Below are 26101 nucleotides of genomic sequence, written 5' to 3'. Positions count from 1 at the left end.
GGGATTAGTAGAAAATTATATTTGAATCACTTGGGTTGATTTTGATTTTTGTAAAATTCGGATTTGTGTTTCATGATGATTAACTGATACAGTAAAAGCGTTTCGATTTGATCTTTTTGCCAAGACTCATTTTCTTACTAAATAAGACCTTGAATGTAAAAGTAAAAGAAAGTTTGGTGTCTTTTTTGGTATATCTGGTTATTCATCTCTCTATCTCTGTGGGGGGGGGGGGGTTTACAAGTTTGGATCTTGGGTCTGTTTTCTTGATGACGTTGAGGAAAAGGAAGAGGAAAAAGAAAGGATCTGGTATGAAAACCCAATACTTATCATTTCTTCAAAATCCAAATCTTTTGGGCGCGGTACATATACATCATCTCCAGTCGTTTTCAAAAAGCTTTCCACGAATTCACCGCCAAATTGCTCGAGTTTTGCAGACAAATCTGGGCAAGCTACTTGAAAACGACTGTAACTTTTGAAGTGTTTGGGTGGTTTTATTGTTGATCAGATTTCTTTGGTGAATTGGGATTGCGGTTGACTTTTCATTCGTCAGTCTTGATTGGAATCTCCTGCTTACTTGTGGTCCAATTACTGTCTTATTATGTGGACTACCTACAATAACTTTTGACTACAGACCTCAGCTCATGAACGAATACTCTTGAGTCAGCTCATGAACGAATACTCTTGAGTCAGCTCATGAACGAATACTCTTTAGCCATCCATGGCGGGTAACGTGGCATGAAGTAGGTCTGTAGCTCTTTGATCCTGTGTTACCTTAAAATCCATAACACGAAATGGGTTTTGAAAAGCCGTTGGTTATTCGGAAGTGAATGAGGCCCTTACTGGAATCCTGGATCGATTTCGAAATGAGTGGATGAGGAAATTAAGTTTAGGTTCGGACTATGAAGATCTTCAAGACCTGCCATTTATTTACCAAATCACCTTTTCGTGCCTTTTATTCTGCTACCTATATAAAGAAGTGATGGGTTTGAAACTTTTTGGTTGTCATCATCCATCTTAACTTATTAATTCGCAACTGATCTTGGACCTTACTTTTTAAATCATTTGACATTATCCTTACACTTATTTAAACAATTCATCGACTATAGGCCATCAATAATTTTGAAGACCTTTAACTCAGCTCCTCACTCTACTTTATCTTACATTCGTCTTTCTCTATCTCACTTCCAATCTCGCCACTTTCCTTTCCACCTTCACTTCTTCCTTCCCTTCCCGTAAGTGACCTTAATTTCTTTTCCAGTAAGTCCGTCCAACCCCCCAAACGACTCTTCATCATTTCTTAATATATAAATTTCTTCTTATCTTTAGATTTCGAAAAAAAAGATGTTATCAACCGGACGTTTACTTCCAATGCGATTAGACGAAATTTCACAAACTGCTACCTGGACACACTGTGTTGCATATTGTCAACTAGAAAGAGAAAGGATAGATTTTACCAAACAACAAATCAAAGCCATCGGAGTAAACTATCAATACCATGAACAACAAAGATTCCTTAACCGATCTCCAACACAATCTTCAAAACTACTCTATGGATCGAATCCTCAACAATTTATCTTTCCTGGTTATTATACTAAAAAATTACATGTTGAGTATTCTAAAAGAAATCAAAGTTTGAGGAAGTCTAGAAAGAAAAAATTAGAAGAGAAGTTTGCTAAGATGTTTAGGGATTCGAAGAAAAGTAGGGTCGAGGTGTTTTCTGATTTGAAAGTTGCTCAATCTCTTCGGTACCAACAAGTTATGGAACGCCAATCTGTTTATGTTTCTCAAGTGAACAGAACTGATGAGGAAAATGGAGCGGAGGTTGAGGTGGTGGTTCATCCTGGGGTTTTTTGGAAGGAGGGACAGGGTTTGGATCAGGTTCGGGAAGATGTCAGGGGTATGGGGACCTTGCCGTTTTGGAGCGTTGTGGATTGGATGGGTAATAGTTATAGGTTCTTTAGATCTTTTCTTCCCTTTCATTTATGAACCTAATCAAATTCATTTGTTTAGATTTATTTTCTTTTTGAAAGATTTGATTTCCTTCTTGTTTTCTTCCTTTTGATTTTTTTCGAGTTTCATTTGTTTCTTAAATTCTTTTTCTTATCTTTAACCTATTAATCTATCTTGACCAATCCTTTTAAATGATAATAAGATTCCTAATTACAACCTGATACAAATTTATATTGAAAATAAAACTTCAGAGGTCTCTTTGAGGTGAACTAAACCTTTTCAAAAGGTTTGATCAAAAGTCTTTGAAAGACGTCATCGATTGTCCAAGGGGTTGCATTCAAAGATACCTTATATTCAAGGAATCTAAGCTACTTGTTTGGATCTTGAGACTCCAGAGACAAAGATCCATCTTCCTCAGCTTCGATTATGAAGAAGAAACTTCAAGTTCTTTGGCATTCCCACCGTACTTATTACTTACCTTTTTGATAATAAATCACATAGAGTCAATCATACAACTATTCCCCAACAATAAAAAAAGTCTTACCATTATGTATGTTCCTTACAACTACATTTTTGAGAACATTTACTGACTAGTCAGTCAAAGACTAAACTAGAATTGTTTACTTACCATTACCATTCATCAAGGAAAAAGGGATGTACAACCATCAAATCACCCCACATTAAAGAATTTCATCATATTGCATTTCAGGAGTGAGAAAGAATTAGAGATTTGGGTTTTTGTTTTTTTAGTTTAGAGTTACTTGATATTATATTAGAATGCAAGGGTACTGAAGTATCATTAAATTGCTTAACAAGTCATGAATGGTACATGCCATGTTGGAAAGGTTTGGGGATCAATCCTTGTCGTTTTTGGTATCTAATAAAGTATATAAATCAGGTCTAGACTCTGACCTGTGTTCAAATAAAGACATCAGTGAATCAGTGAAAGAAATAAATGAGAGAAAAAGAGAAAACACTAAAAGAACAGAAAGAACTAATATGCTTACCACATATAGTGGATGAGACAGCAATACCGCAAGAGCACCGCACTATGTTGCAGTTGCGGTGCGGTTGCGTAGCGCTTTTGGGCGCCGCAATAGCAACGCAATATAGTGCGGTGCCAGCGCTCCGCAATCCGGGTTCAAAAAACCCCTTGGACAGAAACCCGCACCGCAATTGCGGTTGGTTTTTGACGGTTATTTAGGGCAAATATTGCGGAAATAGGGCAATATTGCGCATTTTCCGCAATATTTGCCCGACCGCTCCGCAACGGCAAGTTAGAAAAAAAACACCCCATTGCGGAGTGGTTGCGTAGCGTAATGATGCGCCGACTGCGCAACACAATGGAAATAGGTCAAAATCCATTGCGTTGCGCAGCGCTTGCGGTGTTGGAGACCGTAAGCCAAGAGTTGTAATGTTGTAATGCACACATTGAGAATTGAGATGTAGCGCACAAAATTGGTTAACCAATATCAAATGATCACAAAAACAGAAAGACAACTGCAGACAATTTACAATAAGGTCACCTTACATCATATTTGAATATGATCACACTACACTCTGTAAGTCAATTTTCCACAAGTCAAACTGATCCAGCTCATAGAATGAAGGAAATATTGTCTTGATTTGGTCTATGTATAAATGATGTGAGGAACAGATTTTGTTCCAGTATTCAAGAAAATATACATAACAGAGAATTATCTCTCTGCTGAGACTCCAATATATCCTGTACCAATTTTCTTGGTCTTCTCTAGAGCTTCTCAATATGTATCCTCCAATCACTGAATTTCAAAAAATCAATTAGTATAGGCTTTTTGTGACTTTAAATATGACAGTGAAACTCTTGTTGAATAAGTGAATTTCCATCCTATCCAAAGATTTTTTTGAATCAAGAATTCAGAGATCTCTTTGGATATCATATTCTTTTTGGAGCCCTTTGTGTTCCATCTATTGCAATTACTGGTTATGAGGACCCATTGAATAATGAGACCACTAGCTGATTTGTGGCTGGCATTCTTATGGATTTCCCAGAGGCGGTGGAAATCTCCTTTTTGGTTGGGTTTTGTGGAATCAGGAGTTTTAACAGTGGCCATAGCCTGCACTGTAGAGTCTGCCATTGGCTTGCATCCTATTTTAACCTTGGCTGAGGCAGGTGGTGAGGATGTCTGAGTCAGTGGCTGAATATTCATGCTTGATTGCTGGTTTGTCTGGAGTTGATGAGGGTGATAAGGGTGATCCTGGCCCAGAGAGTTTTGGTAGACCAACCATTGCTACTGCTGAAGGAGTTCCAATATGATGATTCTGAGGGAATGTTCCAAGATTTACATTTGAAGGTTTGTGGAAAGCAAAGCTTGTGTTGTGTGCAGCATTGGGCCAGGCGAGTGGTCCAAACATTCAAATCCGTGATCATATTGGGGAACATGTTGTGGTTGTCCAATTTGGTGATGATGAAATGGAGCATCAGTGTTGTAGTAACAAATTGGAGGTAGGGTTCAGGGGATGGTACATAATGGTTCATTAGAGCTCTTTAGCATTTGATCTTGGAGCAGACAACCATTGGTGCAAATACTAAAAAAGTCTCAAGAGACCTATCCCAATAAGCTTGACTCTGCCCCACTGTGTTCTGTGTAGATATTGATTCAAAATAAGGATGGGGGTATCAGTAGTGCTTTTTTATTTCTTCATAATTGTGAAGTCCAAGGGAGGCCCCCTCCAAACACACACACAAATTTGACCTTCAGCAGTAAATGTACATCTCATCTTGCAATAGTTCAGCTTCTGTAACTTTCCTACATAAGTAAGCTGCATAGACTGTGCTCACTCCCAGTGGACTTCAAGATCTTGATCTTGGACAGTTTTGTTATTTTCAAAATCATTCCATTGTTCTTTATGGATGTGCAACAGGCTTTTCCAATGTAAAAGGTGACACTTCAAAAACCAATCTGCCAATATTCATCAATACATAGTTTGGTGCAATGATTTAGCATCATAATTCTTTTGATCAACTGCTGAGGTTTGTATCACTACTTGGTCAGACTTGTGAGAGAGCATATGTGATGATTACCTAGACACTGGTGCTGTATCATGAGGCTCAATCACTTCCAATCATCCTGCAGTTTCCACACAAATTGAGTTTTTCCTCCTGATCTTTCTTGACTTTAACATTTCCTTTAACATTTTTTCATTTATTGAGAGAAATCTAGCACAGTTTGATTTTCAACCTTTGATCACTAGTGTCATCCAACATAATCAAGTATATATCACACATTTATATAACATCACAGAACAACTCTTCCAAGGTATCAATTTCTTTTGTAACTGATAGAACAAAGAAGCCCATTCCAAAGATCAAGAACACAGGACCCACAAAACAAGCCAAAAAGAGTGTTCTGATCTGCAAGTTAGCCCAATTCTGTAAAGCAAGATAAACTTTGAGAAATATCCAAACAGACAGGATACCTCTTCCAATTCAAACGATTTACATAAAAACAATGACTGGAATCAATGCCAAGAAAGATCATGCATTCAAGATAAATCATAGAGCTCTTCTTGTTTTACTAAGTATGCAGAAGCTGGTTTATGGAGCAGTCCTGCCTGTTATGCCACATCATACAGATATCAGTGGTGCTTCAACAATCGGTCCAACCACCACCATATCCTCAGTAGGACATGGCACTATGGACAAAAACCCAGAACAGATCTCAAAGGATGCTCAAAAGTATGAAAAACAAAATCAAGTGATTGAGAAGAATTTAAAGAACCCAAAGGAAAGCACAAATGAAGAATTGAGTCAGGAGACCAAGTTTATCAGAAAATTATTGTACTATGATAACTTTATTTCAGATCCACCTATGCAGTCTCATGCACCTGCACCTGCACCAGCTCCTGGTCAAAGAATGGATCTAAAACAAAAGCATGATTATCGGAAACTCACCATAGGTTTGGTTGCAGCACTGGTTTGTTCTGTGTTTGTGTCAATATTGATGAAAGTTATGAAGCAGAAAGACAAAGGTGTTCAGGGCCCTATGTAGTAGATAGGAGAGATAGTAGTCCAGTGTGGCACAAAGAGGAGTGTTTGAGAAGAAACAAAACAAACAGAAATGATTTGGTCCTCGTGTAACTTTTACTTTGTCTTGTCTGGATTATCAGCTTCAGTTTAAACTCCAGGTGTGAGTTTTATATCAAGAAAAATGCTTCATCCTGGTATCTACTTCCAATTGTGTCTCTTCTCACTCACATCTTTCCTTTCTTTCAACCCATCCATCCTTTTGTGGAAGAGTGTCATTCACATTTTTTATAGTATTATGTATTATCTAGCGGTTTAACCCCTTTCCTTCTGTTTCTCCTTTTCTTTTTTTGATCTCCAACAAACTGATTACCAACTGTAACAACCGACTAGAAATTTGCGCCAGAAATTGAACTGTCAAGGTATCATTAAGCTTGATGTTGTTCACAATCGCCCCCAATCGCCTCTGTCATTCATGATCATTGTTCAACCCACATTGGCTGAAATTTGTTCGACCACTTGGCCTTGACCGATTGTCTTCCCGGCCCGCAAACCGTACAAGCTTGACTGACATTCATCAGTCTCCATCACAATATCTGTTGACGTAGTCTCTGGGATGACTTGTCCGCGGAAAGCTTGCAAAAGCACACCCAGATAGTCGCGCCACCCAACATGGCATAAATTGGTTTCATTTCCTCAATCACAATCAAAAACAAAACAGCCAGATAGATCGTACCGGTACTGGAACAGACATATGCAATACTTGTTTGAAGCTCGACCTTCTCAGCATTTAGCAGTGGCAAAGTTGTGTCTATACCCAGTACCAACTCCAATGATTGACCAAGCTTCTGGAGCCTGAGTCTGGCTGAGCATTGACACTTTCGGAGGCAATTCCTTCCGGCATTCAAGGTTGCAAGATTGTTGCATTGGTCATTACTCAAAATTCTATTCCGCAAATGAACTTCTCTCATTCATTAGTCTTGATCAAAATTTCTACCTTGCCATCCTATCAATATCAATAAGTTGTCTGTCTTGTGTGACTATACCCGGATGGCTAGGGCCGTTAACGTGGCAGTGGCACGAATTAGTCCCATCTTCCTCATCCTAACATCTACACAACCAGAGTGACATTTCTTTGGTTAGCATTCATCAGATGTCCGCAAGATGGTATGAGCTGATGACTTGTTCCTTGACCGTTGATGATGGCATTGGATGTCCCTTACCTGCCTTCTCTTGTATCAATTTGATAGATTGTAATTTGAGTTGACGAGTTAGTTAGATCATGAGATCAAGACTCGCCATCTATTTACTTTTTACTTGTGCCTTACTCTCTTGAGATTGATCGTATAAGAATAGGACAACTTTGCTCCACAATTTCGAACTTCATCATCGTCTCATCTTCATATCACTTTCTAAGCTTTCCAAATCTATCAAACCAATCTTAGCACTTTCTTCTTGAGTCTCATTGACCTTTTCATTCGCCTTCAGTAAGTGAAGACATATCTTTATTGCTCAAGTGGTGATACACTATATTTCCCATTGTTCTTTAGTATAACCACTCACAAATTGTTTGTTCTTCGTTTATCGATTTCCTTTGATATCTTATCTTAGATCATCAACCCTTTAGACACCAACAAATCTTTTCTTTGAAAATCTTCAACATCTTCGCCGCTCCTCGCTCTCGTGCCATCAACAGCACAGCTTTATCAACTTTCCTACACTAGCTCACCTTTCGGTTCAGGTACGTGGATTTTATCTTGTTCTGTAAGTTTTTATTTCACTTGTCTTTCTACTGTCCTATAACCATTGGAATCCGACGATCCTGATCATCTGCATACATTTTTTTATAGTTTTGTTCTTTCCTATACTTCCTCATATCATAATCATGTCTTCCACTTCTACTCTACGATTACGACCAGCTCCTCAAGCCGAAATGTCTCGAAAAACCACATGGACAAAGTGTGTAGCCAAATGCCATCTTGAAAGGGAACGACCTGATTTCGCCTCAAGTCAACTACAAACGATCGCGGTCTATTATAACCATGAGCAAAACCTTAAACTTTTGCGAAGGATTAACCCATTCAGCTCAAGAGGAAGGAAACTCAGCAAATCTCAAACCTTGACTCCCCGACAAATAATCCATAAACCTTACTTCAATCAAGAGTTGTATCAAGAATATCGTCAAAGGAAGAGATCCAAGAAGTGGTCAAGAGAGATCCGCACGAGAGAGAGACATGCAAAGATTATCGAAAACGATTCCAAGAGTGTTTTCGAAATCCTTTCTGAACTAAGAATATCACAAATAAATCGACGTAAGGAATTCGAAGAAGGAGCGTCACTCTATTTATCACAAGTCATTCCAAAGCAAGAGTCAGATGAAACAAACGTCAAATCAGAGGACCAACCGATCATACATCACACTCCAACACACCTGGAAGTTAAACAGCAACAAGAAGAACAGTACCAGCTGCAATTGTTGCAACAACAACAAGAAGAGGTGCTAGCTGAGCAAACACGACAGCAAGAAGCTCAGCAAGAAGAAGAGCGACAACTGAAACTTATTCAACAACAACAAGAAGAAGAACAGCAACTGAAACTTATCCAACAACGACAACAAGAAGAACAGCAACTGAAACTTATCCAACAACGACAACAAGAAGAGCACCAACTAGAAAATAATACCAACAACGACAACAAGAAGAACAGCAACTCAAACTATATCCAACAACAACAAGAAGAAGAGTTTCAAAGAAAACTCCATCAGCAGCAACTCCAAGCCGAACAATCCCTCGCCCAACCACCACCACCACCACCACCACCAGTTCAACCCCCACACCCGTCCCGTCCCGGAAGATCTCGCTCAAATGCCCAATCCCTTGGCTCCGCACCTAATCCCATCCCACTTAGCTGGATAATCACATCATCATCCAAGACCACACCCAAAGAAACAGTTTGTCCAGAAATAGAAATGGTCGATGTGTTCTTACCTATCCCATTGGTTGAACTTGTGGTTGAAGATGATCGGATGGATGTGGAGACTGAAAGTCTACTTGAGGATGATAAGATGGTGATTGATGAGGTTGAATTGGTTAGCAATGCACTGGAGTCTGCTTCGGAGTCTGGTTCTGATACGGATACGGATACGGATTGTGTGATGATGGATGTGGGATCTGATTCGGATGAAGAAATGATGGAATGAAATTGATTAAATTTCTCTTGAATTATTTTCCTTTCTGATTAACGTTCTTCTTGAACTTGATTTGATCCTTACTAAAGACAATTTGTATAACTTGATCATCAATTGTATACTATATTCGACCTTTCTTCTCTTCTACAATTTTAATTTTTTATTAATTTTGAAACGTAAAGCATTGAAATCATCTTAGGTTTTGGTTTTTCAATGCACTTCCAACAGATTCACATCTAGCGTACTTTTTTTGGAATTATACTAATTATAGTCATGAATGAAATGAAACCAGTTTGTTTAGAGGGGGGAGCTATAAGTCAGCCCACACTAGAGAATAGTAAATACCAAGGTGATAAGTTTTTTTGAAGGCTTTATGATTAGATTGAGATGATGAAACGTCTTATGACAGGTTAGTTGGTTGAATTAGTAATTGGACGTGTTCATGGAGAGAGAGAGAGAGAGATGATCGATTGAAAACTATTAAATTGAGTTTAATCAAGTGAATTAGATTGAATAGAAGACTTGAATTTAGAGTTAAGTACTCAGATTAAACTGGATTAAACCACTCAAAATATCAAATCATCAATCAATCGTCATCAACCAATCAATCAAGAACAAGAACCACAACAACCACAAGAACAAGAAACCAATCCATCCTATCAATTTATCATCATCATCATCAACCAATAATAAATGAATACCAACACTACAAAGAAAAAGAAAGATTATCAATCTCAATCATTCTCATTCTCATCATCACCATCATCATCCTCAAAATCATCAAAATCACATCATGATTCAATACCACTCTACTATTCACCATCATCAATGATCACAAACCCAATTTACCTTTTAATCTTATCCATCCTACTAATCTCATCCCCAAGTATTCTAACTCAAGCAGCTACTCCAAACCCACCTACTTCAACTATCAACACATTCTCTCATGCACCTTCAAAACTAATTTACTTTGAAGATACTCCTATCATCCTAGCACATGATTCATCAGAAAGATTAGTCAGAAGATCAACAGATGAAGGAAAAACCTGGTCTTTGATCGATACCGTTCCTTCGGGTGATGCATGGGTCTTGATCGATCATAGTTATGATAATCGAGTAGCGTTCATCTTAAGTAAAACTAATAAACATTGGCGTACGATCAATAGAGGTGATTCGTGGCAAAGTTTCGAAACGGCTGATCATCCGACTATTACCTCTTCTCCTTTGGCTTTTCATTCGGTTAAATGGGATTGGATCTTATTTAATGGTCAGAGATGTGAAAGTTTAGGTGGTTGGCAAGGTAAAACATGTTTTGATGAGGTAATCAATCTTCTTTTCTTTTCATCTCAAGCTTTGATTCATAACTGATGGGTTTCTGTTTCTCTTTTGGGGGATATCATAGACTTGGGTGACTACTGATACTTTCTCAACTGCACCTAAGAAGATCATTGATCATACTTCTAAATGTCTTTGGGCTTATTCGAGCAAACACTTCAAATCAACCGTTCCACTCGAAACAGTTTATTGTATAGCATATGAAGCACCTAGTGATGAATTGAAACCCACGACATCTAGAACATCAGGTCCAATAAGTTTATTAGATCGACTTAAAGCTCTAACTGGACAACTTTCTTCATTACGAGAATCAAGATTATATTCAAGTTCAGATTTCTTTGTAAAAGATCGTACGTTGATCGATTTAGGACTCGGAAAGAATAGTAAAGGAGTAGTGGGTATGGGTGCTGTTCAAAAGTATATTGTAGTGGCTCTCAAACCCGGTAATATCTTTTCAGATCCAAGTAATCATCCATCTAGTGCTTCAGATGAGATGTTACTCTTCGTTTCAGAGAACGGAAGGGAATGGTCAAGAGCAAGGTTTCCTCATGGTCATGGATTAAGAGAGAATGCATATACGATTGTCGAATCTACGCCTCATTCGATCATGGTCGATGTCTTGACACATCCATCAGCTGTGGCCGGTACGATGTTCACGTCGAATTCCAATGGAACTTATTTTGTGAAAAGTTTAGATTATACTTCTAGATCGGCTAATGGGATTGTCGATTTCGAAAAGATTGTGGCTATCGAAGGTATCTCGATTGCTAATACGATCTCTAATGCTGATGAGATCGAATCACATCATCATCATAAAAAAGTTCAATCTCAAATCACCTTTGATGATGGAGGTCATTGGCAATTGATCCAAGCTCCTTCTACTAATCTCAAAGGATCAAAACTAGGTTGTGATCCATCTGATTTGCAATCTTGTTCATTACATCTTCATTCAGTTACTCAACCTCATAACTTTGGAAGAGTCTTTTCGACACCTGCTCCGGGCATCTTGATGGCAGTAGGAAGTATTGGAGATCATTTGAAGGCGTATGCAGAATCGGATACGTTTTTGAGTACCGATGGTGGCTTGAGTTGGAAGATGGTACATGAAGGTGCAAGGAAGTATGAGATTGGTGATCAAGGTGGTTTATTGATCACCATTGATGATGAAGAAGCAACAGAAGAAGTAGATTACAGTTATGATTTTGGAAAGACTTGGTAAGTTTGAATTTCAATTCTAAGTTTTGATTCCGAGAGATTGACATTTTGAAGTATGTTTTTGAATGGATTAGGCAAACCATGAGATTAGGACAAAAAGTGGTGCCTAAACATTTAACATCTGTACCTGATGCTACATCACAAAAGTTTTTATTATTAGGTGTCTTGAGTAGAGAAGATGCTAAGAAAGGTAATGGTGATCGACATGTAGTGATCCAATTAGATTTTAGTCAAGTAGGTAGAAAGAAATGTCAAGAATCAGATTTTGAGAATTGGTATGCTAGGAAACTAAGTGGTCATTCGGATTGTTTAATGGGTCATAAGGTTTGGATCTTCTTCTCTTTTCTGATCTGAACCGTATGAATTTATCTTTTACTAACTTTTTTTTTTTTTGGTTGGATAGCAATATTTTAGAAGAAGGAAAGCTGATGCGGATTGTTATGTTGGTGAAAAGTTTCATGAAGCTGTTAGTAAAGAAGAGAATTGTCCTTGTACGGATGAAGATTTTGAATGGTGAGTGCGTCTGTTGGTTTTGGAAGTTCTTCGCGGAATTATAACTAAACGCGATCAATCCTTTATGTGTCATCCTAGTGACTACAATTATGTTCCGGACAATAAGCTATGTGTGTTGGCTGGACCTGAAAAGATTCCGGAAGGGCAATGTGCATCGGCTACAGACAAATTCATGGGTTCTTCAGGATACCGTCTCATACCGGGTAACACCTGTGATCGATCAAAGGGCTTAAAGAAAGATGAACCACAACAAAAGGCGTGTACAGAAGGACAAGCCTTACCTGGACAAGTGACTCATCAACGATTTCAATTCAAAGGATCTGTACTTGAACATATCTATTTTGGTGATAGTCATACTGTCTTAGCCTTCACGTCTGAAAATCAAATTTGGCAATCGATCAATCAAGGATTCAGTTGGAATGAAGTGGTGAAGAATGTCAAGTTTATTTCCATGCAAATGCATCCTTACTCACGTGATCGAGCTTATCTGATCTCACCTAATCAAGAAATTTATTATACGACGGATAAAGGAGCGAGTTGGAATATGTTAAGAACACCTAACGAACCTAATCTACTGGGCATCCCTTTACTTGATTTTCATCCAACAAGAGCTGATTGGTTGATTTGGACAGGTAGTGAAGGATGTCTTGGATCTTCGGTGGGATCGTGTAAAGCGGTTTCGTTTTATACAAAAGATAATGGAAGGTATTGGAATCGGATAGATGAATATGTTAGAGTTTGTTCTTGGGGAAGAGATAAGAAGTTTAGACTAGATGAACGTACGATCTTTTGTGAATCATATTTAAACAAGAAAGGATCACAAAAATCGATGAGTTCGAACCCATTAAGATTAGTGTTAGGGAAAAACTTTTATTCAGATAAGACGACTTTGTTTAATTCGATTGTAGGATTTGCTACGTTTGAAGAGTATATGGTAGTAGCTCAAATCAATGAACATGTAGATCAATTAAACTTACATGTTTCCATGGACGGTACTCATTTTGCTTTAGCACAATTTCCACCCAACTTACGGATCGAAAATAAAGCTTATACCGTACTTGAATCGACCACTGATGCTGTTTTTTTACATGTGACCACTAATGGAGCATCAGGTAGCGAGTTTGGATCATTGTTTAAATCGAATTCTAATGGAACTTATTATAGTCTTTCACTTGAACATGTTAATCGGAATGATAAAGGATATGTCGATTTTGAAAAGATGATGGGATTAGATGGAATAGCTGTGATGAACATTGTTGGGAATCCAGAAGAAGCGATGATCACCAAGCAAAAGAAATTAGTTTCTAGAATCACACATAATGATGGAGGTAGATGGAAACCGATCGCACCACCTGCTAAAGATTCATTAGGACAACCTTATGCTTGTACTTCTACGGCTTGTTCATTACATATTCATGGGTATACTGAACGATCTGATCCGCGTGCTACTTATAGTTCTCCTTCGGCTGTGGGGTTGATGATGGCTGTTGGAAACGTTGGTCATTCATTAGCACCTTATAGTGAATCAGATACGTTTTTAACAAGAGATGGAGGATTCACATGGGAAGAGATTTCGAAAGATGCACATACATGGGAGTATGGAGATCAAGGCTCGATTTTGATTTTAGTGAATGATGAAGGACCAACAGATAAAGTGAAGTTTACATTGGATGAAGGATTGACTTGGAAAGAATATGTGTTTGGTGAAACGCCCATTAGGGTTACTTCGATTGTTACCGTGCCTGATGATACTTCTAGAAAGTTTATTTTGTTTGGAAACTCTAAGAGTTCGGGAGAACATACTGTTGCTGTTCATTTGGATTTTTCAAAGATTACGAATGTGAAATGTAAGTTTTTTTTGAAAAGAATGAATCAAAAAATGAAGATGAGATTGATTGTTTTTGTTTTTTTGGGTTTCCATAGGTGTTTTAGATACAACTGATCCGAATCATGATGATTTCGAACTTTGGTCACCATCTGAAACTCGTTCTGAACCATGTCTCTTTGGTCGTCAAACACTCTACTACCGCCGAGTAAGATCACCCAAAAAGATGTGTTATGTAGGCGAAAAGATTCCACAACCACATAAGATCCAAAGGAATTGTTTATGTTCATCAGAAGATTTCGAATGTGATTTTAATTATAAGCGAGACCCGAAAAGCCAAAGATGTGTGTTAGTAGAAGGAGCTCAACCTTTAAAGAATGATGAATCGGTTTGTAGTTGGAACCAATCCTTTTGGTACGATCGAACTGAGTTTAGAAAGATTCCATATTCTTCTTGTGATGGTGGGATTCAATTAGATAGAGGAGCTCAACATATTTGTTCGGCTCATCAATCACATGGATTTATATGGTGGACCAGTCTTGTAGTCACTCCAGCCCTTTTGTGTGGTTTAGGAGGATTTTGGTGGATGAGAAGAAGAGCTTTAGGTTTGGGAGGAGGGGTAGGGGGTAGAAGAAGAGGCCCGATCGCTTTGCCCGATGGAGGTAGGAGAGGTAGGAATGGAATTGAGCTTTGGGAAACCTTGGTGTCTGTGCCTTGGTTCTTGTTGGGCATTGCTACTTCGGTTTGGGGATTTGTGGTGAGTAGTAATTGGTTGGGTGGAAGTAATCGACAGGGGTATAGACAAGTTAGTTTGGATGATGATGCTGAACTTTTACAGGTTAGTGGTTTTTTTTATAATCCTTTCTTTTTTTTCTGAACTTGAGCTTTGGTGGGTTTTTTTGTTGACTTTTGGACTTTTTTGATTGGTTTATTTAGGATTATGATGATTGAAGTTTTATGAATTTAAGATACATGAAAAAAATCTAAGAAATTTAAAAAAGAAAAACTAAGCATTTATCTTTTTTTTTACATAAAGTTTTTTTTCTTTCTTTTCTTCTTTCTACTGTTTGTGTCTATCTCTTTTCTTTTGTGGGTATGTGTTGTTATGTTGTTGTTGTTGTTGTTGTTGTTGTGTAGTGAAGAATGGAAAGTTTTTTTATTTTTGAACAGAAGAAAGAAGAGCAAGAAGGGAATAAGAGTCAAGGTTGTGGGTTGTGAAGTTTCGTTTTTGTTTTTGTTTTGTTAAAGAGTTTGGTTTATAATTTTTATGTTTGTATTTTGTGAGATGAAGATGAAGAAATGAGTAGAGGTATAGAAGTAGCTAAACAGATGGATTTAGAAAAAGAAAAAGAAAAGATAAGATTTGAAAGGGATATTCCCACTACTTTGAGCCCGCAGGTAAAAATCCGTAGCCCAGAGCCGGGCGTTTGGCAGAATGAAGCACCAAATGGAAAAAAGGGCTACGAGTGAGTCTGAGGGCTTCTTTGAACATTTTACTTTGTCTTACCGTTTCTTTTTTTTTGATCTAATCCTCTTGCTCTTGGGGTGTAGAGACCTTTGTTCTTGTCTGAACAAAGTGATGAATGACTTTTTACACCACGTGTCACAACACTCGCATGAGACATAGCATAAATATGTGCATATATTTCAAAACATTACATAAGAGGGGCATAGGTGAGGGGGAGCATACATAGCATAGCAAACAACACAAACAGCATACAAGTTGAGCAAACACACAAGGAATGGAAACAATAGTAGCAGAATGAGTGTAAAGAAGTTTGAAAAGGAATTAACAAACGAAATAAAATAACAAGTGAAGTAAATCAAAAGATAACACTACAGGTCAGACAAGTTGTGTCGAGAGTTTGCCACATGTCCATTTGAGCTTGATAATGGCTGATCCATTGAGGTACATGCAAAGACTTGATACCTTCTGATAGGGGGCAGTATAGTGCTGGGAAAGGAACCAATTTAGGGCCACACCCCAAGCTCACAAAATGATTCCCATTTACAAATGCAAGAACTATTGGGGTTTTGTTGTTTGGCGGAGTATGATAAGGGAAAAAACTGTAGCAGTTTGCTTTGAGAGGATCAAAAACGACCACAGGGCAGTCATATGCACTGGTGATGACGTAGCCCAAGTAAGGCATACACATCCAGAAGTCTTGAGTGCAAATTGGGCCCTGGGGTTGCAGGCAATTCTGGAGATCAGATATGATTTCTGAGGAGGCCATGGTACCCTTTGAGCGCTGAGTACGAGTGCGCATACCTGGAGTAGTGATAAGTTTTTCATGCACTTCCTTATTTGCAAGGAGTTCATCGAGCAATAGTTTGCAAACTGACACATAAGCAGTGACATGGTATAAGTTGAGTGATTGAGCTATTGCAAGGAATCCACAATTCCCACATGGTGGTGGGCTAAAGACCGACTTGATGTAAGGAACTATGACATTAGGCAGTTGCTGTAATACATCCTGTTCTTCTGGCTTCACCAAAGCACTTTTTTGCAAATTGATTGAAGTCGAAGAAGAGGTTGATTTTGAATGGATTCGACCGCTTTTACTGTTTCCGTGTTTGACTAGGTTAGAATTGACCTTCTCAACTTCTTTAGGTAAGTTGGTAGATGATGGAGTTTGAGTCACTGAGGCTTCAATAGGAAAAACTGCTGCACCAAAAGCCCGACTCGCTTCCAATGTGACTTGTACCTCAGGGTGACGTTGGTCCAAATTGAGATCACTGGCAATTAAGCAGAGACTGAGCTCGGGTAAGAGAACCTGACACAAGTAAAAATCAGGGCTGAGAGGGGTGGCCTTTTTCACGTTGAGATGATTATATGAGGAAGCATCTTTCCGGAAAATGGTCTCCAGTGTTTGGACAATGATCTTGTACCCTTGGTACCCGTAACTGAAACAAATAATCAAGTCAGCAAATAAATCTTCATGAGATGATAAAACTGTAATACTTACTAGCCGGGTTGCTCAACCTCAATATTGTCTAACTGTCCTGAAATGTTCAAAATGTGCCTTCCATTGGTTTTCAGCTTCTTGATAGCATCATCGAGGTAGGTCAAACCTTCAACTTTGTTTACAATTTTACTCAAAATGGCTGTATGAGCATGGATGCGCCTACAAATAGAATAAGGCATATTATTTCCTATACAGAAGATATGTCACATATATCTTAACTAACTCTTCCAAACGATTGAATTTGAGGGTGGTTGGCCATCCCTTACTAATTCCCTGTGGAATGATGTCCGTTTTGGCGTAATGTAGATGGCAAAAGTCCGCGGTCTGGGTGAACTGGATTTCCACAAAGCAATCATCAAATGGGGTTAGATAGGGTTAGATGTAGATGAGATGGGAAACTCACCGGAAGGGACATAGCACCCATACATCCCACTCCCTGTTGAATGTTTGGCAATGCCAAAAGTTCTGCCTTCATGGCAATGAGCTTACTTGATGGTTGAACCGGGAGAGCATCATCACAAAAAGGACAAAGTTCTTGATCTTCTTCTTTGTCAGAATCGGAATCGTCACTGACATTTGAGTATGAACACTCTTGATCTTCTGAGTCGGATGCTGACATATGTTCATCTCTAGTCACTTGGTCATCTTCATCAATATCTGACAGAGTAAGAGGAACGAAATAAAAATGTTGAGACAAGGAAGAGGAAGTGCTGGCAACTAATACATCCTTTGATGAATTGGACTTCAAACTACCAGATCCACTGGCTGAAGGTACCAAGGAAGACAAGGAAGCTACTTTGGTTGATTTAACCAATTGGGCCAGGGGACAAGGACAGGTGGTGACCCGGTGACCACCAACCAAACAAAAGCTACATTTGTTGATACAAGGCTTCTTTCTGGCCTCTTTGAGTTTGACATTGGATTTCCAACAACTAGTGTCCTCTTTTCAGTTAGCAGCTCTTTTGGTGTTGGTAGCGGAAGCACGGGGTCGGCCTCTGTTGTCAGTCTTAACCTCAGCATTCAATATAGGCACAAGAGAGTAACAGTTCGTTTCCAAAAGTGTGAGCCTACTAGCGTCTGTTAGGCTAGTAGAGTCAATAAAAGAGTTGTAGAAGGTCTGATAATTTCTACCAAAGTCGTGTAGATCAATATCTACTAGTATGAATGGGTATAGACTTGGGTGTAAGAGCTTTACTTGCAATAAACAAGTAAAGACTACAGTTAGTTGACCTTTAAACAAAGGCTTTAGTCAAGGGATTTTGGGTTAATTATTGTCTTTACAATAATTAAATATAAGAGCAACTGACGCGCAGTTCTCAATCCTAAATTGATACTCTTCTTATTCAAAGAAAGGTCAAAGAAGGTGGTGTTAAAGTCTATTATGACACCGGGAACTTTACACTCTGACTAATAGAGATTTCCCCGTAGATTTAGAGTTTCTTATATCAGATGAATCCCAAATCTGATATGAGCAATACTCAAGGACTACTTCCTTACAAGTAATTCCACCAAATGGATATTACTAGAAATACTGATTATAGCGTCTAATCAGAAACAAAGTTGAATGAGCACACAGAATAAGCAACAAGACACAAGGTTTGAGGTTCAAGGTTCGTAGAATCAGGCCTTTAAAGTTTGGTAATTGATAAGCAAAGTTTAAAGGTTCTAGGAAGATGAATAAAAGCAAAGTTGTGTAGTTGTTGAATAATAATGTGATGATTTTCCTCTTCTCAATTTGGTTGGATTTCCAGGGTTTATATAGTCTGAACCTTGGAAATCTTTGGACTACAAGTGCGCACAAATTGTGGTTCTATGGTTAGGTTAATTACAGTAAGACAGTTACTATTGGATTATAAGTATACTTCACTTGTTACATATGTGTTACGGCTGTGAAATATATGTAGCTTTGGTTTGTATCAAAGTTATGTATCTTCACACCCTTTGGTGTAAGTTCTGCACATGTTACATATGCTAAATAATATGTAACTTGACTCTTGAAACTGAGCCTTGAGTTGTGATTGCTATTTTTAAGGTTTTTATTATAATACGTCGCCCATTGGTACTCTGGTTTAGTACTCAGGGCTGACATTCCCCACCACCAGAAGAGGTCATACGCCTTCTCAAGGTTTATGATCTCTTTTTGATGCTCTAAATGTGTGGAGTTATTACTTTGGAATTACGAACTTCATTTGTTGGTAAACACTCCCCTGCATGAACTCCTTGAGTTTAGTGTTGATACTCTATATCAGATGCACTATCCTCATATTCTACAAATTCCATTGTATCACCTGCTCCTTCATTGTCATCTTCTCGTCTATCTTCCTCCGCTTCAACTGCATTTATGGCTGTCCCTTTCCCTTTACATGTTCTCCAAACATGCTGAGGATCTGTACTGCCACAGGTATTGCAGGATTTACTACTTTTTCTTTCAGTAGTAGAATTTTGAGCCTTTGTACTGCTGACTTGGTTCTCCTGTTGGGCATCATTTGACTGAGAGTGAAAATTGTTTGCCTGTGTTCTTCTAACAGGCATCAAACTTTTAGCAATATCCTCAAAAGCTAGAATGAAATCTGTCCAATTACTATCTGGACCAATTCTATTTTGGACTGGGATTCTGATTGTGCTGGGTAGCTGCCAAAGTACTTTTTCAGCTACTTCAGATGAGTCTGCATTTGGTCTAAATGATCTAAACCGCTGTTGTTGTCTAGAAGCCCATTTAACACAATCAGAATGGATTTCTGGTTTGAATCTGTCTCTCATGAATAGTCTCTCCATGTAAGACCTCCATTGAGCATTACCAAACCTGGTCTGAATAGCTTGTTTCCATTCCTCCCAAGTTCTATTATGGCTACCATCTTCTTTCATGACATCCATAACCCATTGGCGAGCTACACCAGTAAATACAATTGATAATTTCGATGTAATCAAGATATCTGGCATTTGTAAGCGCACTGGCACTGCATCAACCCAATCAATAAACTCCTGGTGATTGTATTCACCTTCTCCGCTAAAAGTAGGCCAATCCTTGACGTTAGGATATTCTTTCCTTAGTTCTTTTCTGATTGATGCTTGACGCAACAATTCTGTGGTTGTTTCTAAATCTACCATTGAATTGTCAGGATGCAACACAGTGCTTTGACCTATGTGTTGAGACAAGAATGGATTATTTCCAAGGTTAGGGGTAGTTTCCACTCTGAACCTTGATCCATTATCTTGCCTGTCAAGGTGAGTAGGTACACTTCTCACATTTCTTGTTGAACCGCCTTGCATGGGAGTTTGGCTGATACCTTCAAAATTTCTCACCATTGAGCCAACTCTATTTGTAGGTAAAGTATTGTTTTGTACTTGTTCCTGCACTTGCTCTATGTCTTGCTTATTGCTATTTGTCATTTTCAGCAACATCTTTTCAATTTTATCTAATTTACTATTAGTAGAGTTTTCAAACTTTGCTTGACTTTCTTTAATTTCTTCTAGACTTCTTGCAAGAAAGTCTTGAAAATTACTCCGCTGGATTTTCTCATTTTCAACCGCAAGTTTTTGGTCTTGGATGAATTTGTTCATTTCATCACTAGACAGACTGGTGTTCTGATGAAACTTGTTGTCAAGTTTTTCATACAACTTATGATGAAGATTTTGTAACAGTGTAGTTAGAACTTGATCATGTTGAACTACGGTGGGTCTCTCACTCTCATGATTTTCACAAAACTCATTCAAAGTATTTTTGAACTCTAAAATATTCTCATTAATATCATTCAGAGAAAACAAAGAGGATGAATTTTTATCTAAAAACAAATTCAAAGACTCTGAAGGAAATTGATTTAGAAAGGAAACAAACTTTTTATTTAAACTAGAAACATCTTTGTTATCTTGCCTGATAACCTTATAAAGTTCTTTGTATTGTGCATTAACAACTTCTAAAAGATGAAATTCTTTTTTTAATACTTCTGAAAATTTAGAACCTGATTCATTACTAAAATCTCTGATATTGGAATCCAAAACTTCTAAATTACCATTAAATACTTTCAAAAATTCCTTGAGGGACTGATTAAATTCATTAGAAACATTTATCTGTTGTTCAAAATGTCCAAGATAATTGGTTATTTCAGTCATCATTGGTAAAATGAATTCACTCTGAGTTATTTCTGAGAACTTACGCAAGATAACTCTTTCTTGAGTACTCAGTGTACCTAAATCTTTTTCCCCAGGACTCTTTGACTTCTGAAGTTTTGCAAGAAATGACCCTTGTTCAAAGGAATCAGCGCATGGCCTGCTTCCACTTGAGCCTGGTAATAGACCTGAAAGTCCTGCTGGCTTTAGTTCACTTAGCTGTGGTTGTACTATTGAGCCAAATGTCCTTGGTGTCACCTCAGATGGGAGTTCTGCTGGTGGTTCATGGCCGTCTTCAGCTGCTGAGCTTCCGGTTTGACCACTCTCAGACCAAACATATGGATCATCTACTGAGCTGGAAGGTCCTGCCACTGATGGTTGTATTTTACCAACTTCTGTTGTCAATGGAAGGTTGGTTGAGTCCTTTTGCAGAGCCTGAGTGGTAATTGAAAGCTTACCTTTGCCTTCATTTGCCCTTTGCTTACTGCTGGCTGTTGATCCCGCCCTGGATCCAATCTTTGACCGTGGTCCATTGGTTCCAGGCCGGCTGGTGCTGGTGGTTTGGAGGTTGCCATAACGCTCTGGCTCATTACGGCTACGAGGGTGAGGTGGTGGATTCCAATCCGCCATTGTGACAAATGAGCAGATGTGAGGTATAAGAGATTTATAACAAGTCTTGATTTCTTTTATCCAATTTCAAGATATAATATATCAATCTGGTGAACAAATTCCTATGGAATATTTCTGTAGTGCAAGCAAGGTATTCAAGACCTTCTTTACTTGGGGCAATTGTTCTAGAATGAACTTGAAATCTGTTTTCTTGATTCTTTTGTCCTCAAGTCTACTTACTTTGATAAATGACCTCAATGAAAGATTTTACCACAGTAAAAAGAACGTATCCTGGACTTGTCAGAAAAAATCAAAGTCAAGAAGACAACAGTATTGTTATATTAAATCCAATAATGTATTTGATCTTGGATTATCAATTTGTGTGACAGAGAACAAATAAAAACAACTAGATCAGAGTTGCTACTGCAGTTGAAAAAAAAATGCTCTCAAGATTTGATAATGTTTTTAAATCAAAAACTTAGTCAATATGATTTAAATACAATCAACTGGTCAATCTAATGTTGATAAGATAAATCTAAATCAAAAGTTGTACTCAAACTGGTATCTCAGTACTCCAGTTCCTCAGGTACTATAACGGTCTTTTTGAGCCCAAAGCTCAATTGATTTGCCTTGAAACCTATTGATCAATTGAATGGCTACAGTCTCAAGATAGACAATATAGAGAATTTCAAACAGAAACCAAAAGTATTTAATTTCTGATGTCTGATTCTGAATCAATTTAAAATAAAGAAGTCCTACAATCTTACTTACTTTAAAGATTGTGGTGTTGATTTGATCAACGTATGATCAAGTTGACAAACAATTGATTGCAATCTTTTCGCACACAGAAAAAGATGATGGGGTCTAAAAAGGATATTTAAACAAAAGAATCAAAAAATCAGTTCGATTTTTTGTTTATGATCTTGATCTAAAAATGAGATGAAAAGAATCAATACTAACTGGAATTCTTTCCAGAGGTATGATGATCAAGAGAAGATAAACAGAATCGCTTCCAGAGATGATAAGTCCTAATCGATCTTAAATGGCTATGTGGATGTTGAACAGAAAGTAGTGATGATTCTGTTCAAGTGTCTTTTCCCTTGTATCTCTTCTAGAATCAAAAGGTCTTTGATCGGTTCAACACTTCAAAGAGAAAAAATGAGATAAAAATAATGAATGCAAGGTTTCTATTGAATTCTTCTCAATTAATTGTGAGTCCCAGATTTTCTAATTCAAATCTGACTCGTATTGATGGTGTCCTTTCCTCTTCGCAGGTTACGTCACTTCGCTTAGAGTCTCGGTGGCTTTGATCGATCGATCGTACGGTGTTGGAGCTAGGGTGGTGGTTGATGGTCTGCAAGGGGGAATTCAAAAGTCAGTAGGTGTACAGTACCACTGTGGCTTTCGGACCACACGCGGGGCTTCTGTACAATTACTACTTGTGGTAATTGTACACGAGTCACCTGATGATATCTGTATGTCATTTATGTGAGCCACGTGTTTGGCTAATTACACAACACACTATTAATTTTATTATATATAATTCAACAATGAACTATATGTAATTAATTTGTAGATGGATCAACTATTGATCCTATTTCTCAAAATATTAAAAAATATTAAAAAAAATGCGACTTTTGGGGGGGGAAAGAATTTATTTCTTTCCTCCAAGTTATTATCCTAAAATCAAAAAATGCTGAGCTTTCCTCAGTTTTTGCAATTAAAGGTTGATTAAAACAATCAAATAAATGAAAAGAAATGTTTTTTTATTTTATTTTTAAGTTTACTAATGAGACTGAGCTATAAGATGCTCCAAAAAAAATGAACAAAGGTTCTAATTCCCGATGAGGCCCCCAAATGTGAGCCTACTAGCGTCTGTTAGGCTAGTAGAGTCAATAAAAGAGTTGTAGAAGGTCTGATAATTTCTACCAAAGTCGTGTAGATCAATATCTACTAGTATGAATGGGTATAGACTTGGGTGTAAGAGCTTTACTTGCAATAAACAAGTAAAGACTACAGTTAGTTGACCTTTAAACAAAGGCTTTAGTCAAGGGATTTTGGGTTAATTATTGTCTTTACAATAATTAAATATAAGAGCAACTGACGCGCAGTTCTCAATCCTAAATTGACACTCTTCTTATTCAAAGAAAGGTCAAAGAAGGTGGTGTTAAAGTCTATTATGACACCGGGAACTTTACACTCTGACTAATAGAGATTTCCCCGTAGATTTAGAGTTTCTTATATCAGATGAATCCCAAATCTGATATGAGCAATACTCAAGGACTACTTCCTTACAAGTAATTCCACCAAATGGATATTACTAGAAATACTGATTATAGCGTCTAATCAGAAACAAAGTTGAATGAGCACACAGAATAAGCAACAAGACACAAGGTTTGAGGTTCAAGGTTCGTAGAATCAGGCCTTTAAAGTTTGGTAATTGATAAGCAAAGTTTAAAGGTTCTAGGAAGATGAATAAAAGCAAAGTTGTGTAGTTGTTGAATAATAATGTGATGATTTTCCTCTTCTCAATTTGGTTGGATTTCCAGGGTTTATATAGTCTGAACCTTGGAAATCTTTGGACTACAAGTGCGCACAAATTGTGGTTCTATGGTTAGGTTAATTACAGTAAGACAGTTACTATTGGATTATAAGTATACTTCACTTGTTACATATGTGTTACGGCTGTGAAATATATGTAGCTTTGGTTTGTATCAAAGTTATGTATCTTCACACCCTTTGGTGTAAGTTCTGCACATGTTACATATGCTAAATAATATGTAACTTGACTCTTGAAACTGAGCCTTGAGTTGTGATTGCTATTTTTAAGGTTTTTATTATAATACGTCGCCCATTGGTACTCTGGTTTAGTACTCAGGGCTGACAAGAAGCGTAAGTTTGCCAAATAGTTTCCAAAGTGAATGTTCAGGTAGGTCAAGCAGATGATTGAATTTATTTTGGGCTGCTGCTACCAGTCCTTCAAGGGTAGATGGAAGTACTTGCAGAATAAGCTTCCATTGGTCATGAATGAGATTGGGCGAAAGGTATTCGTGATTATTGCGTGATTGAGCCAACTCATGGGAACATGGAAGTCCCCATGTGCCTCGAAAGGTGTGTGTACAGGGAGTTTGAAGAGAGTCCGGAAGGAGATCATACTGTACCTTCACTTTCTTCTAAGCGAAATGTGATACAACACCAGTGAGGTCTTTGCAGAAAACAGGAATATCCTGAAGTGACTTTGTCATTTCAATACCTACTAAGATGGTAATCTTGCTCATTTGATGATCCTCAAAACGCTTAAATGAATTGAAACAGGTTAAGAAATAGTTGTTGCGCCCATCTAGAAACCGTTTTGCTCGGAAATGGCTACCTTCCGTATGTGAGGTCGAAAAATTACCAAAGTGAAGGGTCTGAGAGGTGAATAAATTGACAAATTTTTGACTTTGATAGATCCAAGTACTGTTCAAGTACTCAAAGACATTATGATCTCTAGCCACCTTGGTTACTGCTGCAAGATTGGTGTTCTAATCAGGTTGAGTCAAAGAGGAAACAAATGTGTTCCATAATTTCATAAAGTCAGACCACTCGGCATCTGAGAACTTGCTCTTACAATTTTTGGCTATGTTCAGGTTGATGTGCCAGATACACAAAATGTGAACTGTGTTAGGGAAAACGGAAGAGATAGCGTTGAATAAGGCCGGTTTGGCGTCTGTGACAAAGGTTTGCAGAAGCGCAGTGGGAACCACCTCGTCCTTGTTTTGGAATATGACTTCCTTCATCTGGGTCAAAGCCCACTCGTACTGACTTTGGACCTTGCTGTGGAGGAAGCACATGGCAATGGTGAAAGAGCAATTGGTGTTTGTAGTGCCAACGATGTGTAAAAGGCAGATTGAAGCGATTAGTCTTGTATGTACAATCAAGACTGACTACAGTAGGGAATCTTCGACATAGGGTGATTGCTGAAGGCCTCGCAAAGAATAGGTTGCAAAGAGTACCAATTGGCGAGGTGAGAGTGCGGTGCGCCCAATTAGAAGCCGTGGGTAAATCAAAGAGACCTTGTATTGGTGTGCGACCGTTTAGCCACGTATCGCTCAGACGGGCCCTTACCACAGGGGGAAAAATAAAAGCTCACATAGATGTGAGCAGAGGGTACCTTCCTGATAACTCCAAAAATGGTTCAATTTCCTTCAGATTCTTTCAATTCACCATTTGGTGGTGCCAACATTCTCAGCCTGTAATACTTAGGTATTGCTTGAGTTTGCTAAAGCATGCTCATCTTCATCTTGGATGAGCCTCTCTTGAGCATGGATGAGTGCTCAGGACCCAGCTGACACATCACTGTATACTCAGAATCGCCTTCAGAAGGGTCCAAAGGATGTCACTGAGTA

General features: G+C 38.2%; 5 protein-coding genes across 5 annotated transcripts; 4 read left to right on the top strand and 1 right to left on the bottom strand.

The window, feature by feature from the left end:
• Positions 1 to 1341: 1341 nt before the first annotated feature.
• MELLADRAFT_111221 (uncharacterized protein) lies at positions 1342 to 1986 on the top strand (the record flags this gene model as incomplete). The annotated part of the gene is made up of 1 exon (XM_007415502.1): positions 1342 to 1986. One exon carries the CDS (start codon positions 1342 to 1344, stop codon positions 1984 to 1986), a length of 645 nt encoding a protein of 214 aa, XP_007415564.1.
• A 3455-nt stretch (positions 1987 to 5441) lies between these two features.
• MELLADRAFT_67266 (uncharacterized protein) lies at positions 5442 to 5981 on the top strand (the record flags this gene model as incomplete). The annotated part of the gene is made up of 1 exon (XM_007415503.1): positions 5442 to 5981. One exon carries the CDS (start codon positions 5442 to 5444, stop codon positions 5979 to 5981), a length of 540 nt encoding a protein of 179 aa, XP_007415565.1.
• Positions 5982 to 7841: 1860 nt separating this feature from the next.
• MELLADRAFT_67265 (uncharacterized protein) lies at positions 7842 to 9155 on the top strand (the record flags this gene model as incomplete). The annotated part of the gene is made up of 1 exon (XM_007415504.1): positions 7842 to 9155. One exon carries the CDS (start codon positions 7842 to 7844, stop codon positions 9153 to 9155), a length of 1314 nt encoding a protein of 437 aa, XP_007415566.1.
• An 816-nt stretch (positions 9156 to 9971) lies between these two features.
• MELLADRAFT_39282 (uncharacterized protein) lies at positions 9972 to 14908 on the top strand (the record flags this gene model as incomplete). Its single annotated transcript, XM_007415505.1, has 7 exons — positions 9972 to 10463; positions 10546 to 10690; positions 10787 to 11693; positions 11768 to 12017; positions 12097 to 12206; positions 12285 to 14053; positions 14130 to 14908. 7 exons carry the CDS (start codon positions 9972 to 9974, stop codon positions 14906 to 14908), a joined length of 4452 nt encoding a protein of 1483 aa, XP_007415567.1.
• Positions 14909 to 20205: 5297 nt separating this feature from the next.
• MELLADRAFT_67263 (uncharacterized protein) lies at positions 20206 to 21734 on the bottom strand (the record flags this gene model as incomplete). Its single annotated transcript, XM_007415454.1, has 3 exons — positions 20206 to 20214; positions 20244 to 21038; positions 21363 to 21734. 3 exons carry the CDS (start codon positions 21732 to 21734, stop codon positions 20206 to 20208), a joined length of 1176 nt encoding a protein of 391 aa, XP_007415516.1.
• Between the last annotated feature and the right edge of the window lie 4367 nt (positions 21735 to 26101).

This window comes from Melampsora larici-populina, assembly GCF_000204055.1.
Source record: "Melampsora larici-populina 98AG31 unplaced genomic scaffold MELLAscaffold_51, whole genome shotgun sequence".
NCBI lineage: Eukaryota > Fungi > Basidiomycota > Pucciniomycetes > Pucciniales > Melampsoraceae > Melampsora > Melampsora laricis-populina.
Note: the sequence above shows the minus strand (reverse complement) of the source record. Positions and strands in the feature narration are given on the sequence as shown.